This window comes from Haliotis asinina, chromosome 14 (assembly GCF_037392515.1).
Source record: "Haliotis asinina isolate JCU_RB_2024 chromosome 14, JCU_Hal_asi_v2, whole genome shotgun sequence".
NCBI classification, from domain to species: Eukaryota; Metazoa; Mollusca; class Gastropoda; order Lepetellida; family Haliotidae; genus Haliotis; species Haliotis asinina.
In genome coordinates this window covers 24,329,271-24,343,327 of record NC_090293.1, presented here as the reverse complement: position 1 = coordinate 24,343,327, position 14,057 = coordinate 24,329,271, and the positions used below count along the sequence as shown (strand labels likewise).

The following is a 14,057-nucleotide window of genomic DNA, read 5'->3' as shown; positions in this document are numbered from 1 at the left end:
TTATGATAATTACACTACAAACAACAAGCATGGGAACACCGTAACATTTTCTTATACACTTACGTAAAAACAAGTCACAAGGTAAACGCGACTTTTTGTGTGCTTAATGGACACTTTGACATGCAGTGAAGCAACTGATTCAATATTCATTGAGAGTGAAGTGAAACGTTGTCAAAAACGGCGAAAAACAAGAGTGCTTGAACACTCGAGCACCTTGTTTGATTCCAACGCCAAAACACTGCAGTTTGTAGCATGTGGAAGACTTCCAATGCAGCTTGTGGCAACGTTTCCTCTAAAAGAAGCTACATACAGCATTGAAGTCTCACAATTCCTCCACAGTCAGACCAGCGCAGACCGTTAAGCGCCAACAACAGAAGCAGGGTCATTGCATGGTTTATGTAAACATATTTTATTCATTGAAGAAAAGGATCGGGCACAAGTTGTCCAATAATGACACCCTCTCCCAATATTTACAACAAATACATGAGAGATAGAGAAGATATACATGAGAGATCTTGATTTTGAGAATATAACTGATTTCTTTAAACAGAGGAATCGTTTAGTTAGAATTGTTTTAATATTTCTTCCAAACGACAAAATGGCATCACAATTTCTTACAGTTGACGGGAGGTTCTTCCAGGCTTTTATAGTTGACGGAATAAATGAAGAGGCTGAATATTTTAGTCTTGTATCCGGCACAGTATAATTTTCAGCATTACGTAAGTTATAATGAGTTCTTTTGCCTGCAATAGGTGCTGACAATTCATTTTAGAAAGGAGGGGCGATATTATGTTTAATTAAGAAAGCTTAATTTACGTTTCTTTCTTCTCCCTGACAACAAGTCCTGTATATAAAAAAAGAACTCTACTCGGCGTGTATTTGGGTAGACCAGTTACTGTACGAGCTGCCTCAAGCTGTAGTCTTTTTAACTTGTTCGAATCTTCAATCAGACATCCATCCCATACCTCAAATGCATATTCAAAATGTGGTCTTATAAACACTGTCTAACAACGTTTTCCTATTCAATGATTTTTAAAAAAAACTTTCTTAAGGCATCAAACAATTTGGAGTTTTTCCACAATCTTTCAAATGTGATAAGACCAACTGCTATTTGAAGAAAAAGTTAATCCCAAGTGTTTGTGAAAGTCTATAGTAGCTATTCTAACGCCATTAAAGTCTAGTTTAATACGTTGATCACTATGTTGTAACGAAAATACAGCTTCAATTATTTTCTTTTGAAATAGCCCCAAATCACCAGCAATCAAATATCACCTACTTCATTGACGTAAACAATGAACAAGGAAGGGCCGAGCACTGAACCTTGTGGAACACCAGCTTTTAACATTCTCGACGTGGATAAAGCTCCATTAACAAACACTGATTGATTATGATTGGTTACATAACTTCTAAACCAGTTTAGAAACTATCCTTTAACAACCTACATTTCTAATTCTATTCTAAGCCGTTTATGCCATACTCTGTCAAACGCTTTAACTACATCGCAAAATACCATGCAGTATTTTTTTGTTTGTTTGTTTGTTGTCGAGTGATACACAAATTTGGATATGAATTTCAGTTAGTTGAGGCACAGTTGATAGGCCATTTTGGAAGCCACACTGATATTCAATATGCTGTGTGTATTCCAATAATTGGAAATACGCCATCATGCCAATGAAATGCTTTTATTTAAGAAAGGGGAATGTATTTAGCGGAAGTGGTATTATTTTCTGGGTTTCGTTAGAATTTACCAATATGAAGAAAGATCTATTTCAGCATAAAGCTCAAAAATTAATTCAGCGAGGTGGGAATAGAAAATGCCATTAGAGCAGCACTTCATATTGTTTGCGCTGGTTTTTAAATTTAATCGTGTTTCGATTTCCTTGCTTTTTTCTAAGTCTCTCCCGTTTCCTACATTCACACCGTAAATGCGGATCACACCACGGTTTGTCATTTGGTCTGTTTCGGATGGAATACGCTGCTTTGTAATATCATTAAAACGTTCATAAAATACATCACAAGCATCTACAACATTTTCACAAAACAAATACTTCCAATCTGTAGTGTCAACAAGAACGTCAAGTTTTTCATAATCTCCATCCTTCTATGACCAAACCTGTCTGGTATAGGCAGTAGTAGTACAGACACTGGCACCTATAAATATGTAAGTTTCCCTGTGGTCACTTATTTTCTCATCAAAATCAATCACTCCAATGTCTAATACATTGTTGGTGAATCCATAAGAGGTGCTGCTCACCGTCTTCATGTGTCCCTCTCTATCACTGAGCGACGGATTCCAGGCTCCTGGCAGACTACAGGACAGACTTCGCTTTGGAAGACCCAGAAAAACATCAAGGGTAGATTACCGATATGTTGTGCTCCAAGTCCTTCGGAAAAGATTTACAACTGCCACATGCATTAGTCTGCTGTGTTTGGGCGTTGGAATCAAACATGGATTTAACACATTTAAATTCATGTATGACTATAGAATTTTAGGATGCTCCTATACTTTTTGTATGTTGTACATTACACATTATCAACTAACTGTACCATCAAGAACGCCAACGTCCTTGATGCCGCACCGCACCGCACCGCACCGCACCGCACCGCACCATGCCGGTCAAAGGGTCTGATGATAGTGTTCTGTCTGTATGATTATCTGTTTGTAAAAACGTTCATTTCGCTGTTTACAAAACTGTCTAAGGATTGAGTGTGTGAGTGAGCGAGTGAGGGAGTGTTTTGTTGTGTTATAACAGGCAAGTCAGCTAGATGTTGAAAGTAGGAGGTGATGATGGCAGGACATGTGTACTTAAACTGACAAACTTGGTGCTTACAGGCCATAAAGGTTTAGAATTGATCTTCAGTAACCCATCCCGACTAAAGGGATTGGGTGGTCATGCTTGACCTTCAGTAACCCATCCCGACTAAAGGGATTGGGTGGTCATGCTTGCTAACTTGGTTGAGACATATCATCGTGTCCCATTTGTGCAGGTCGATGCTCATGATATTAATCAGTGGATTATGTGGTCCAAATGGCGATGACATGGAACATTGCTGGCAGCCGTTTAAAGAATCATGATCAGGACACTGTGAAAACTCCAGTGAGGTGTTCACAGGCGAGACCTCTATTGCTCTTAAGTCACCCTGACACTTGCACGAATTTTGTTCCCACACTGGTACGTCATTTTGTGTGTCAGTGAGTAAACATGGTGTAAACTGTTGGGAAGAGTGCATAAACTCTGCGCAAAAATAATTTTGGAATTTCAAAATTTCTGATACGAATAATCTTCGTGCTATTTGCGTTAAATAGTCGTGAAAATTGCGCAACCTACTCGCAAACACTGCGGGCCATGTGTGTCAATACGTGTCAATTTCCAGCCCCGCTCGCACTGACACGCAGTGTCACACAATTGCCAAATTTTGATCACGGACTGTGTACGATATGGTCGCGGCAGATTGCGCAAAGTGCAATTCTCTCTTGTCAAAGGAACAGCGCCAACAAGAGACAAATAGTACACACTCACGCACGCACACACGCACGCACGCACGCACGCATCAATCTTCAACACCACTCGCTGCCTCTAAATCAACAATGAAGAACCTGTATCTAGCATATACATTGACCATCAGTACAATGCTGTGGAAACCTTTATAACTGAACAACTGCAGTAATATGATACAGCTTTTGGTGGCTTATTTACAGCAATACGTTTGCCATCCACATCTCCCAGACAGTTGTGGAAATTCCATCTGCAACTAAAACCTTTAGCAACCTCCTTCCACTCTCGTTAGCTTAGGGGCATCGGAGTACTTCGTGCTTGAAGACGTCTAGTTAGAACTAACTTCAACTCTGAAGCTGTACTGTAGACTTGCATAAAATCACTAGTGGCTAGGAAGTGAAGCGCTGTTGCCAGGTCAAGTTCCACCTCAAACAGTTCTCGCCGTCTTCTGAGGTCTCCTTCCCAAAATTCTGAGGTAATGATTGCATAGCCTTTTGGATCTCCCTTGCGGACAGACACCTGTTTTTTTCTGCAAGAAGAGCTTGTCCTCTGGTATTCATCATCTTGCGCAAACTAGATTTCACGCCTACCATCTACATTACACGCATTGCCTCGGTGAATTGCGCGTCAGTACGGAGCCAAAATTCGTGCAAGTGTTAGGGTGACATTACAGAGATAGTGTTATCTTCACCCTCGTGTGCAGTTCTCAGCGGCGGTTAATTGGTGAGAGCGGGACCAGACAGTTGTTCCTATGTTGTAAACAGCTAATGTCAAAACGACCGACCATACGTTGGGGATGTGAACTAGGGCAACAAGCCAAACATGTAGACCTCACGATAAATGACTTCATTATATTTGAACAATAAGGCCAACGGTTAAACGACATTTCACAGCGACCTAAAACCTATGTTATGTCAGGAAATCGGCGACTTCCAGTTTTCAATTCAATTCCAGATTTCAATTCAAATTTGAGACGTTGAATGTCTTCATTCAATTTAACTAGTTACATGAAGATCATTTGGGTCTTCAAGGTGGGATAGATTTGGTATCCGATAGTGTTATTTCCTGTTCCCTTACACTTTCCCTTTCTCTTCCCTGGCTTATCTTCCATTCTTCCTACCCCCGTATTGCCCATCACTCCACTCCCGATCTCTCTCTCCTCCCCAATTTCACCCCCCCCCCCACTACACTACGTCGAATAGGAATCATGTATTTCACCACAGAATTCGCGAAGTAATATATTTACAATATATGATTGATCGCCACATAGATGTGTCTGTAATTTTGTATTTTGCCAGTTACTCATTGGAACAATACTGTCCATCAAAGTGAGTGAGTGAGTTTAGTTTTACGCCGCGCTCAGCAATATTCCAGCTATAAGGTGGCGGTCTGTTAATAATAGAGTCTGGAGCAGACAATCCAGTGATTAACAACATGGCATCGATCTGCGCATTTGGGACCCGATGACATGTGTCAACCAAGTCAGTGAGCCTGACCACCCGATCCCGTTAGTCGCCTCTCACGACAAGCATAGTCACCTTTTATGGCAAGCATGGGTTGCTGAAGACCTATTCTACCCCGGAACCTTCACGGGTCCTGCCAATCAAAAGTTGGAAAGACTGGTGTAAAGGTGGCCACTTACTTCAGTCAACTGTTCTAAACTAGATTTTGCAAATTATTCCATTCTGTTTAAAGGTACTTTTATGCAAGAATTGATGTATTGTTCAACAAATTCGTCACGTTAAAATTCGTAACGTTCAATAAATGGTGAATTTCAGAGAACATTTGCGAATTCTTCACGAAACCTTACGCCCAAACGCAGCTGTTCACGTGCACCATATTTGCGCATACGTTTCATCAGTTTAATGCTTGATGCTCGTGCAATTCATCCGCATAAGGTTTGCAGCTGACTCCCCCATTTGTAGCCATATATATGTGTACATAACACATGGTGAGCGCTTAAAGTGAGTCTAAACTTCTGATGCCTACGTCCCTGCTGTCATTGTCTTAATACAATGATGCCAAAATGACAGACAATAACGCGCCCAGATTACCCTCCGGAACAGATTCCATAGGTATGCGTCAGGAATACGAAGAAAATATGTGGATAGGTCAATAATATCAATGACGACAACAGATGTTCGATAAAAGGGATGATTTGAATGGATTTAATGAAACAAACTCTGGATATATTCTGCACGGTAGAACAAATTCACCTTTATATTTCGGACTAATCTCACATTTCATCGGACAAGGCCGTCAGCAGGGACCTCGTCCCCAATTGCTACCCTGTGTTTATTTCCTTTCTAGCAGGGCTGATTTCATTACCTCCAACACGAAGCCGAACCATGCCCCTTGCGTGTTTGGTGTGTACTCCGTGCACTGCTGCTGCTACAGATCGCTGCACGGAAAATAATTTTTGGGGGTTGTTCAGTTCCATTTTGATTTTACTGCTTTTTCACTACAATTTGTCAGAGTATCCGCGCTGAAACGATAACTCGTTCACACTGAAGGTTACCATATTATTCCGTCTTCAGCAGATAATGTCTCAACAAACCTGCATCATGTTTAAAGTCAAAGAAACCTCTGTTATTAACTACAAATGCGGATTCTCTCTCGTAAATATCTTTTCAAACTGAATCATACCAAACCTAATAATATCCACAAAAATAACTTTGACCATCTTTAGAGATTTTGGTTTGTTTTTTCAACGTACCATGCCTATCTACCTACTCCACCACGCCTTCAATCAATCTTTTAGTCGACCTCAGTCCTTACACAACAGGTGCGATGAGGTAATGTTTTTAATTATTGTGAAACATTCAAGATTATCACAATTTCATCTCTCTCTCTCTCCTCCAGTTTATTAAGTGACCGTTCATATCTTCTCATATAGATTATCATAGGATGGAAGATATAATACATAATGACTGGCATATATGCAGTATTTTACAAATGCCAGAATGTTAATCAAGCATGTATAATTACAATCATATTTTATAACATCATGTATCAAAGTATCTTCTACGCCTATGAAAGCAGTATGCACATACCTGAACATGTCTAAGATCGTGGCGCTAATAGGTTTCCATACATAATGAAGTTTGTGAAAACCAGCCTTCTATTACGAAAGGTCACGAAAGTATTCCTTCGACGTGGAACCAAGTTAATACCATGATTAAATCATTTTCTTCAAATCTATCAGTAACCTTCCCTATAAACCAATATCAGATATCATCGTGGCACTTAGTGTAAATTGTACAGCGGTTTAAACATAATTGACTTGGTAATAAATTAAAACATTGCTTTTATATATACCTCTCCATTACACACAGAGTGCAATTAGCAACTTCAAATACACATGTTCATACATAACTTATAATATTACACATGCACAATGTTCATCTGTAATCTACCCGTGAAGATCCGGGTAGAATAGGTCTTCAGCCACCCATGTTTGCCATAAAAGGCGATTGTGCTTGTTGTAAGAGGCGACTAACGGGATCGGGTGGTCAGGCTCGCTGACTTGGTTGACACATGTCATCGGTTCCCAATTGAGCAGATCGATGCTACTGGTGTTGATCACTGGATTGTCTGCTCCAAACTCGATTATTTACAGACCACCACCTTATGGCTGGAAAATGCTGAGTGCGGCGTAAAACTGAACTCACTCACTCATCTGTGATCGTCAGGTCTAACTGGTGGTATCGAGATAAAGACAAGCAGCATCTCACTTTTAATATGATTTGTGTAACTACTATTATTATTATTGTAACTACACTCATTTTAACGATAAAATCGTGGACTGATTTAAGAACTTCTATGAGTTCATCGCAGAATGAAGTCTGTATATAAATATGTTTTCATGTTATAATGATAGATAGAAAATGCATATCATCTCTAATGTTTCATTATTTCTACATGAACAATGTAAAGCATCTTAGAAATAATACGTACATTTTCAGACCGCCAGATTACATTCCTCTATTGTGTAATTCAATGGCATTACTGATTACATGATCCGGATCTCATAGCTGCGAGGGCGGTAGGGTAGCGATGTGGTTGAAGCGTTCGTTCGTCGACCCGGGTTCGATTCCCCACATGTTTACAATGTGTAAAGCCCATTTCTGGTGTCCCCGCCGTGATACTGCTAACAGGATCGTAAAATCATACTCAATCATTCACTCACTCGACCCTTTGCAAACGGTGTATTTTGTTTATTGTTTAACTCCGCACTCAGCGGTGTGACGAGACACTGAATGAACACATTGAAATGTTGAGGTAGATGATTTAATGCCCAAACAAAGGTTCAAATATGGCAGTGTCTTGTATGAAACAGACAATCAACGTGAACAATTTACCGAAACACATTACGGAAGACGTGACTAAAGAGATAAAGTACGAGGTAGGTGTCAGTTACTCACACGTATGTTATATGTAAAACGTCAGTGCAATAGAATACTCAGACTTGATAATCCTTAGAAACATTTGGTTCCCGAAGCAGTATAGGTTATAATAATACACGAATATATCACAGAAAATCTCTGATGACACCAGCTGTCCGCGAAAGGTGTTAGCGTGTCCTACCCTACCGACAAGGTTTCTAATGAACTGACAATACACATGCCCAAAATGGCCATAATAGTGTTTGAGGTAGTGTGTCTATAATAGTGTGTAAAAGATGATTGCTGCGGCCGCTGCGCAGCTGATTGTACTGAAGACGCTGTGAAGAGACACTCCTTTATTGTTACCAAGGACATCCCACCGATTTACTCGACCCATCGCTTCTTCTGTCACATGAGCATCATTAGCATCATCATCGACAACACCAACACGGTCCTTGTCTTTGTAGCCATCATCATCGACAACACCAACACGGTCCTTGTCTTTGAAGCCATCATCATCGACAACACCAACACGGTCCTTGTCTTTGTAGCCATCATCATCGACAACACCAACACGGTCCTTGTCTTTGTAGCCATCATCATCGACAACACCAACACGGTCCTTGTCTTTGAAGCCATCATCATCGACAACACCAACACGGTCCTTGTCTTTGTAGCCATCATCATCGACAACACCAGCACGGTCCTTGTCTTTGTAGCCATCATCATCGACAACACCAACACGGTCCTTGTCTTTGTAGCCATCATCATCGACAACACCAACACGGTCCTTGTCTTTGTAGCCACCATCATCGACAACACCAACACGGTCCTTGTCTTTGTAGCCACCATTATTGCGCAGTGTGTTGTCGCCACTCGGAACATTTTTGGGACGTCCGACTCCTTCAGTGAAGGCTCCATTTGGATGTTTCGTTGAGGTCATCAATGCTGTTTCAGGATTGTCAGTGGGAGTGACCCTTGTCATCCCCGAGGTAATAGGAGAAATGTTGGAGCTCTCTTTCTTCTCTTTTCCCCTCCTTTCCCTTTCTTTCCGTTCGTTCTCTTTCCTCGCTTTTTCCTTCCGTATCTTTTCCATTTCCATTTTCTCACGCCATTCTTTCCTTTTCCTTTCCCTTTCTTTCTCCTTTCTCTCTTTTTCCATCCTTTCCCTTTCTTTACGTTCGTTCTCTTTCCTCGCTTTTTCCTTCCGTATCTTTTCCATTTCCATTTTCTCACGCCATTCTTTCATTTTCCTTTCCCTTTCTTTCTCCTTTCTCTCTTTTTCCCTCCTTTCCCTTTCTTTCTCCTTTCTCTCTTTTTCCCTCCTCATCTTTTCCATTTCCATTTTCTCACGCCATTCTTTCATTTTTCTTTCTCTTTCTTTCTCCTTTCTCTCTTTTTCTCTTCTTTCCCTTTCTTTCTCTTTTCTCTCCCTTTCCCTCCTTTCCCTTTCTTTACGTTCGTTCTCTTTCCTCGCTTTTTCCTTCTGCATCTTTTCCATTTCCATTTTCGCATGCCGTTCATTCATTATTCTTTCCTCTTCTGTTTCCTTTCTGGCCTTTTCCGTCACTTTGCCCTTTTCTTTCTGATCCACATTGTCCTCCAATTCGGTGACTCCAATCACAATGCATTTGTCTTCGTTCCCTGCCAAAACACAAGCCTTCAATGCTGAATAAACCATTCTAATTATTCCACGATAACAAGAAAAAATTCACCTCTCCACGTGGAACACAAAACACTCCCTTCACCACACCCACTGCTCCCTTCACAGCCCCCATCGCTCCATCCACAAAACACACCTCATTCTTACCTCTGCAATCTTTTCTGCAAGAACTCTGCAAATACATGAATAGCGAGGTAATCCTTCTGGGCAGACTCGTCGCTTTACATTTCAACCTGGCTTCGTTCAGGCATCGTAGGTAGGCACTGGAGGAACTGAAACATGATGTTAGACGTGCAGTCTGACAACTGTTCTGGAGTAAATGAAACATGACGTTTGATGACCTGAAGGAAGTGAAAGAAGACGTTTGATGTGGAGTCAGACAACTGTTCTGGAGGAACAGAAAACAAGACATTTGATGTCCTCGAGGAAGTGACACAAGACGTTTGATGTGGAGTCAGACAACTGTTCTGGAAAAAAACCCAGAAAACAAGACATTTGATGTCCTCGAGGAAGTGCCACAAGACGTTTGATGTGGAGTCAGACAACTGTTCTGGAGGAAATATAGCAAGACGTTTGACGTACTGGAGGAAATGAAACAAGACGTTTAATGACCTGTGTGAAGTGAAAAAAACACGTTTGATCGCCTGTATGAACTGAGAAAAGGACGTTTGATGTCATGGAGGAATTCAAACACGACGCTTGATGTGAGTCACAGGTGTGTTCTGGAGGAACTGAAAATGACGGTTGACGTGCAGTCGGAAGATGTCGGAGGCAAAATAACTACTATGGTGGTGGAACGATAGAAGAACAGAGTAAATACGTTTACTGCCATACAGTTCACTTGTTAAATATGGGGCCAACTAAATACAACCTCTTACTGTCGGGTTCCATAATGTTAAAAGAAAGAAAAATGGTAGTCTTGAGTTTCAAATGGGGCTAACGAATACCAAATTTGACTGCGATACATTTCAGTTGTTATATGTAGGACCAACCGAATATTAAATCGGATCCAAGTTGGAGAATGTAAAGACCAAATGAATACAGTTGTGCAACTTTCAGGAAACACTAAGGAAAGTATGTAGTGCAACGAGTATCGTTTCAACCAAGTTATGGAATTCAGAAGGCGACAGTGAGAAAATGACGCATACTTGCACCGTTGACCAGTCTGTGCGCCGGTGGTGAAAGTCGCCACACAGGTGTTGTACTGAACACAATATGGGCTTGGTTGTTTGTTGAAGGGACTGTGTCTATGGTGTTCGACACTCGTCATGTGTCTCCAAACCGGCGGTTGAGAACTTTTTTTTGACGTAACGTAAACACCTCTCCCCTCCAGACACGGCACTAGCAGCGCTGAAAAATAGACATAGATACCCTGTGCAGGTTTGGTTTGTGAAACGTGGAATGTAGTCAGTAACAACCAGTAAATAGCATCATGAGAAGGATCGGGGTAGAGGTTGCGTCCCACCTCCCCACAAACTTCAAAGACTCGGTCTCTTTGCCAGTAGAAAGATTGGTTTAATTAGTTTTACTAGTTTAGTTAATCTGACAACGATTATTTACTTAACACAATAATATTTGTTTATGAAATTGTACATTTCAGAGGTGTCTTTAGAAATATAATAAAGATCTCAAATCAGCATCTACGGAGGAAAATGAATAAGGACAACATGGAGAAATAAGTGATTTGTATGGAAGACATTCTCACTGCGTCTATTCCTCTGTACTCATTGCGTCTATTCCTCTGTACTGAGCATAGGTTAAAAGGAAAATAAAGCTGGGGAGGAAAGTGAGAAGCTTTGGGATATGAGGAAATACATATGAAATGTTCTGGATCTTACGAAAGCCCAATACTTCCACTTTTGTAGCATAATTTTTTTTCAAAGACAATTCTCGTTACTTCAATTATTTACTCGTTGCTTCGAGTATTTTCCCGTTATTTTAACTATTGTGTTCGTTCCTTCGATTAATTTCTTCGAGTATTTTCGAGTATTTTCTCGTCGCTTCAAGTTTCAGTCAAAAACTTGAAATTTCGAATATTTTCTCGTTATTTCAATTATTTTTTCCTTCCTTCGATTAATTTATCGTCGCTTCGAGTAAAGCTAGCAATTTCGAATAATTAATTTGCTAAAAATGATATTCGTTGTTCGACAAGTAGGGGGCATATTAGTAAAACATGGAATTCGTCACATATGGCTTGACTACAAAGATTACAAAGTCGGTTACAAACCAATTTAAGATGAGGTTCTGGAATAAGTGCATTTTCATACATCGAGTAATGAAATCCTTTTGATGACTGAGTATTACTTGAATTCCAACATTGTACAAACTAGTCTAACTCACTGTATTCACTATACTCTGTACTGACTCCGGGTGAGCTCGTTAATTGAATAGGGGTGGAGAGCCTGACTGAGCTAATTAGTGTACTCATTGAGTCTATCTTACGGGAGGTCTGTCTTTTGGAAGTGAACCGCAAGTAACAATTAACTAAGAAATGATACCATATATTAGATGACTTTGAGGATTTGACTGAAGTCAGTTTGGTGAAAAAGCATAGATTACCATTTTGGTATGAATATGAGTACAAATTGATTTCCTTCCAGTCTCTGCATACAACATGTAATGACGAGCACTTTTCTTTACGCGAAGCAGTTTTCTTGAAAATATTAAATGAACATTTTCAATACCACTTAAAGCTTCATATGGCCAGAGGTCGTATAACCATTTCTAAACATAAATTCTTTTTCATCATGGCACATACCTCAATTTTCAAGGGTACAGCTTAATTAAGCCTTAAAATGCAACCAACCATAAAATGAGTTGTTTTAAGCGGTCTGTCTTTTGGGAGGTAGATACCGCCCGAAACATATTTCCTAACCTATTCGTGATAACTCCATCAGGTTTGGTACACATATCAAACATGATAAACCTAGATATGAATCTTTTGTGGTTTCCACCCAAATGTGACTTAGGCTGTGACTATGAGGATGTCATCGTGTTCGGAGCAGATTTCCTTAAACTATACATGCTAGCTTCGTCAAATTTGACATCAAGCATGATCCACAGATGTGCCATTTGATGGTTATACACAGATATGAATTCTATTGTTTTGCTGTTTCCATGGACACGTGACTTAGGCTGTGACTATGAGGATGTCTTCTTGTTTGGATCAGATCTCCTAAACTATTCATGCTAAATTCATCAAACGTAGAATTAAGATAAAAATCGAAGCAACGAGTAAGTACTCGAAATTTCAACTTTTTGAAAGAAACCTGAACTAACGAGAAAATATTCGAAATTTCAAGTTTTTCACTGAAACTCGAAGCGACAAGAAAGTAATCGAAGGAAGTTACTAGAAAATCATTGAAATAACGAGAAAATACTCGAAGCAACGAGTAAATAATCGAAGTAACGAGAAAATATATTTTATGCTACAAAAGTGGCAGCATAAGGGTTTCGAAGGATCTGAGTGAGTGAGAGAGTGAGAGTGGTTTTACGCCGCTTTTAGGTGTTCCAGAGCGCGGGCTTACTGGAATAATAGTGAAAGCAGGGTAAATCCATACTCACTCATCCACCACTATTTTGTGCTTAACAATGAGACTTGATAGTTGAGAAAAACGCATGATTCATTTTTAGAGAACTGCTGTGTGATATACTGCCTCTAACACCTAAAGGATTTTCTGTTTCGGCAGACACTCTACAAAACGCTCAATAATGTTCTGGAGTCAACGTTCTAGTTTGCCTCCTAAGGAAAATCTGTCCTAAATATGATCTTTCAAGAACCGATTTGTTGTTAGTTCGCCTTGAATTGTTGTGCGGCGTTAAACAACAGTCTCGTCCTTTTTCCCAGGTGCAAGAAATAGTACAGGGGCGATCGGCCAACACTGGCTGCCGTCACTTGTTTCCTTGATCCATACATTAAGTTCTCCATCTTGTTCTTTATGCCAAACAGAATCAGAAACTGATTATTCTATAACGTTGACATATATTTCAATTAGTTAGATATTCTAACATCGTAATTTAATTTTATTACTTACCCACTCCAATTGAAATCAGGCAAAGAGAATGAAAATATTGTGAAGAGGCCATGCCGTTCGAACCATCACGAGTAAACAAACAGGTTCCGGTATGGAACTTTATAAGTGGGCGTGAAAAACGTGATTGAAAACATTAATGTTTCTCTTTTCACGTTAATGTTCAGGATTATATTTGCTTATATTTTGTGTCATGAATCAAATTTCTTTTCGAAGGTGAAGGCATATGCCACATGAAGAAAAGAGCACGGGCGTGTTACTGTTTTTGTTTCAGAGAATATTTCAAAACTGAACAAGCACCTGTTCAATATACTACCTGAACAGATATATTGGGTTTCAAATGCCTGTTGATACAGATTGCATTGGGCCAAATAGGCAAAGCAGTTGTGACAATTTAATGAATGGATCATCAAGAAATCAGTGCAGATCTTTTCTTAACATATTTCCCCTGCCATGAATATTTGTATCATGCCACAAGGAT

The 14,057-nt window shown here is 40.0% G+C and overlaps 1 protein-coding gene across 1 annotated transcript; it reads right to left on the bottom strand.

The window, feature by feature from the left end:
* Positions 1 to 8,159: 8,159 nt before the first annotated feature.
* Positions 8,160 to 13,631, bottom strand: LOC137260721 (DNA ligase 1-like). The gene is made up of 4 exons (XM_067798304.1): positions 13,580 to 13,631; positions 10,694 to 10,895; positions 9,693 to 9,817; positions 8,160 to 9,526 (listed from the first exon to the last, which is right to left on the bottom strand). Exons 1-4 carry the CDS (start codon positions 13,629 to 13,631, stop codon positions 8,160 to 8,162), a joined length of 1,746 nt encoding a protein of 581 aa, XP_067654405.1.
* Between the last annotated feature and the right edge of the window lie 426 nt (positions 13,632 to 14,057).

Coding starts and splice junctions, on each gene's coding strand:
- LOC137260721 (XM_067798304.1), bottom strand. CDS start 13,631: ATGGCCTCTTCACAATATTTTCATTCTCTTTGCCTGATTTCAATTGGA. Junction 10,896..13,579: donor CCTGATTTCAATTGGAGTGG/GTAAGTAATAAA, acceptor TCTATTTTTCAG/CGCTGCTAGTGCCGTGTCTG. Junction 9,527..9,692: donor TTGCAGAAAAGATTGCAGAG/GTAAGAATGAGG, acceptor GTGTTTTGGCAG/GGAACGAAGACAAATGCATT.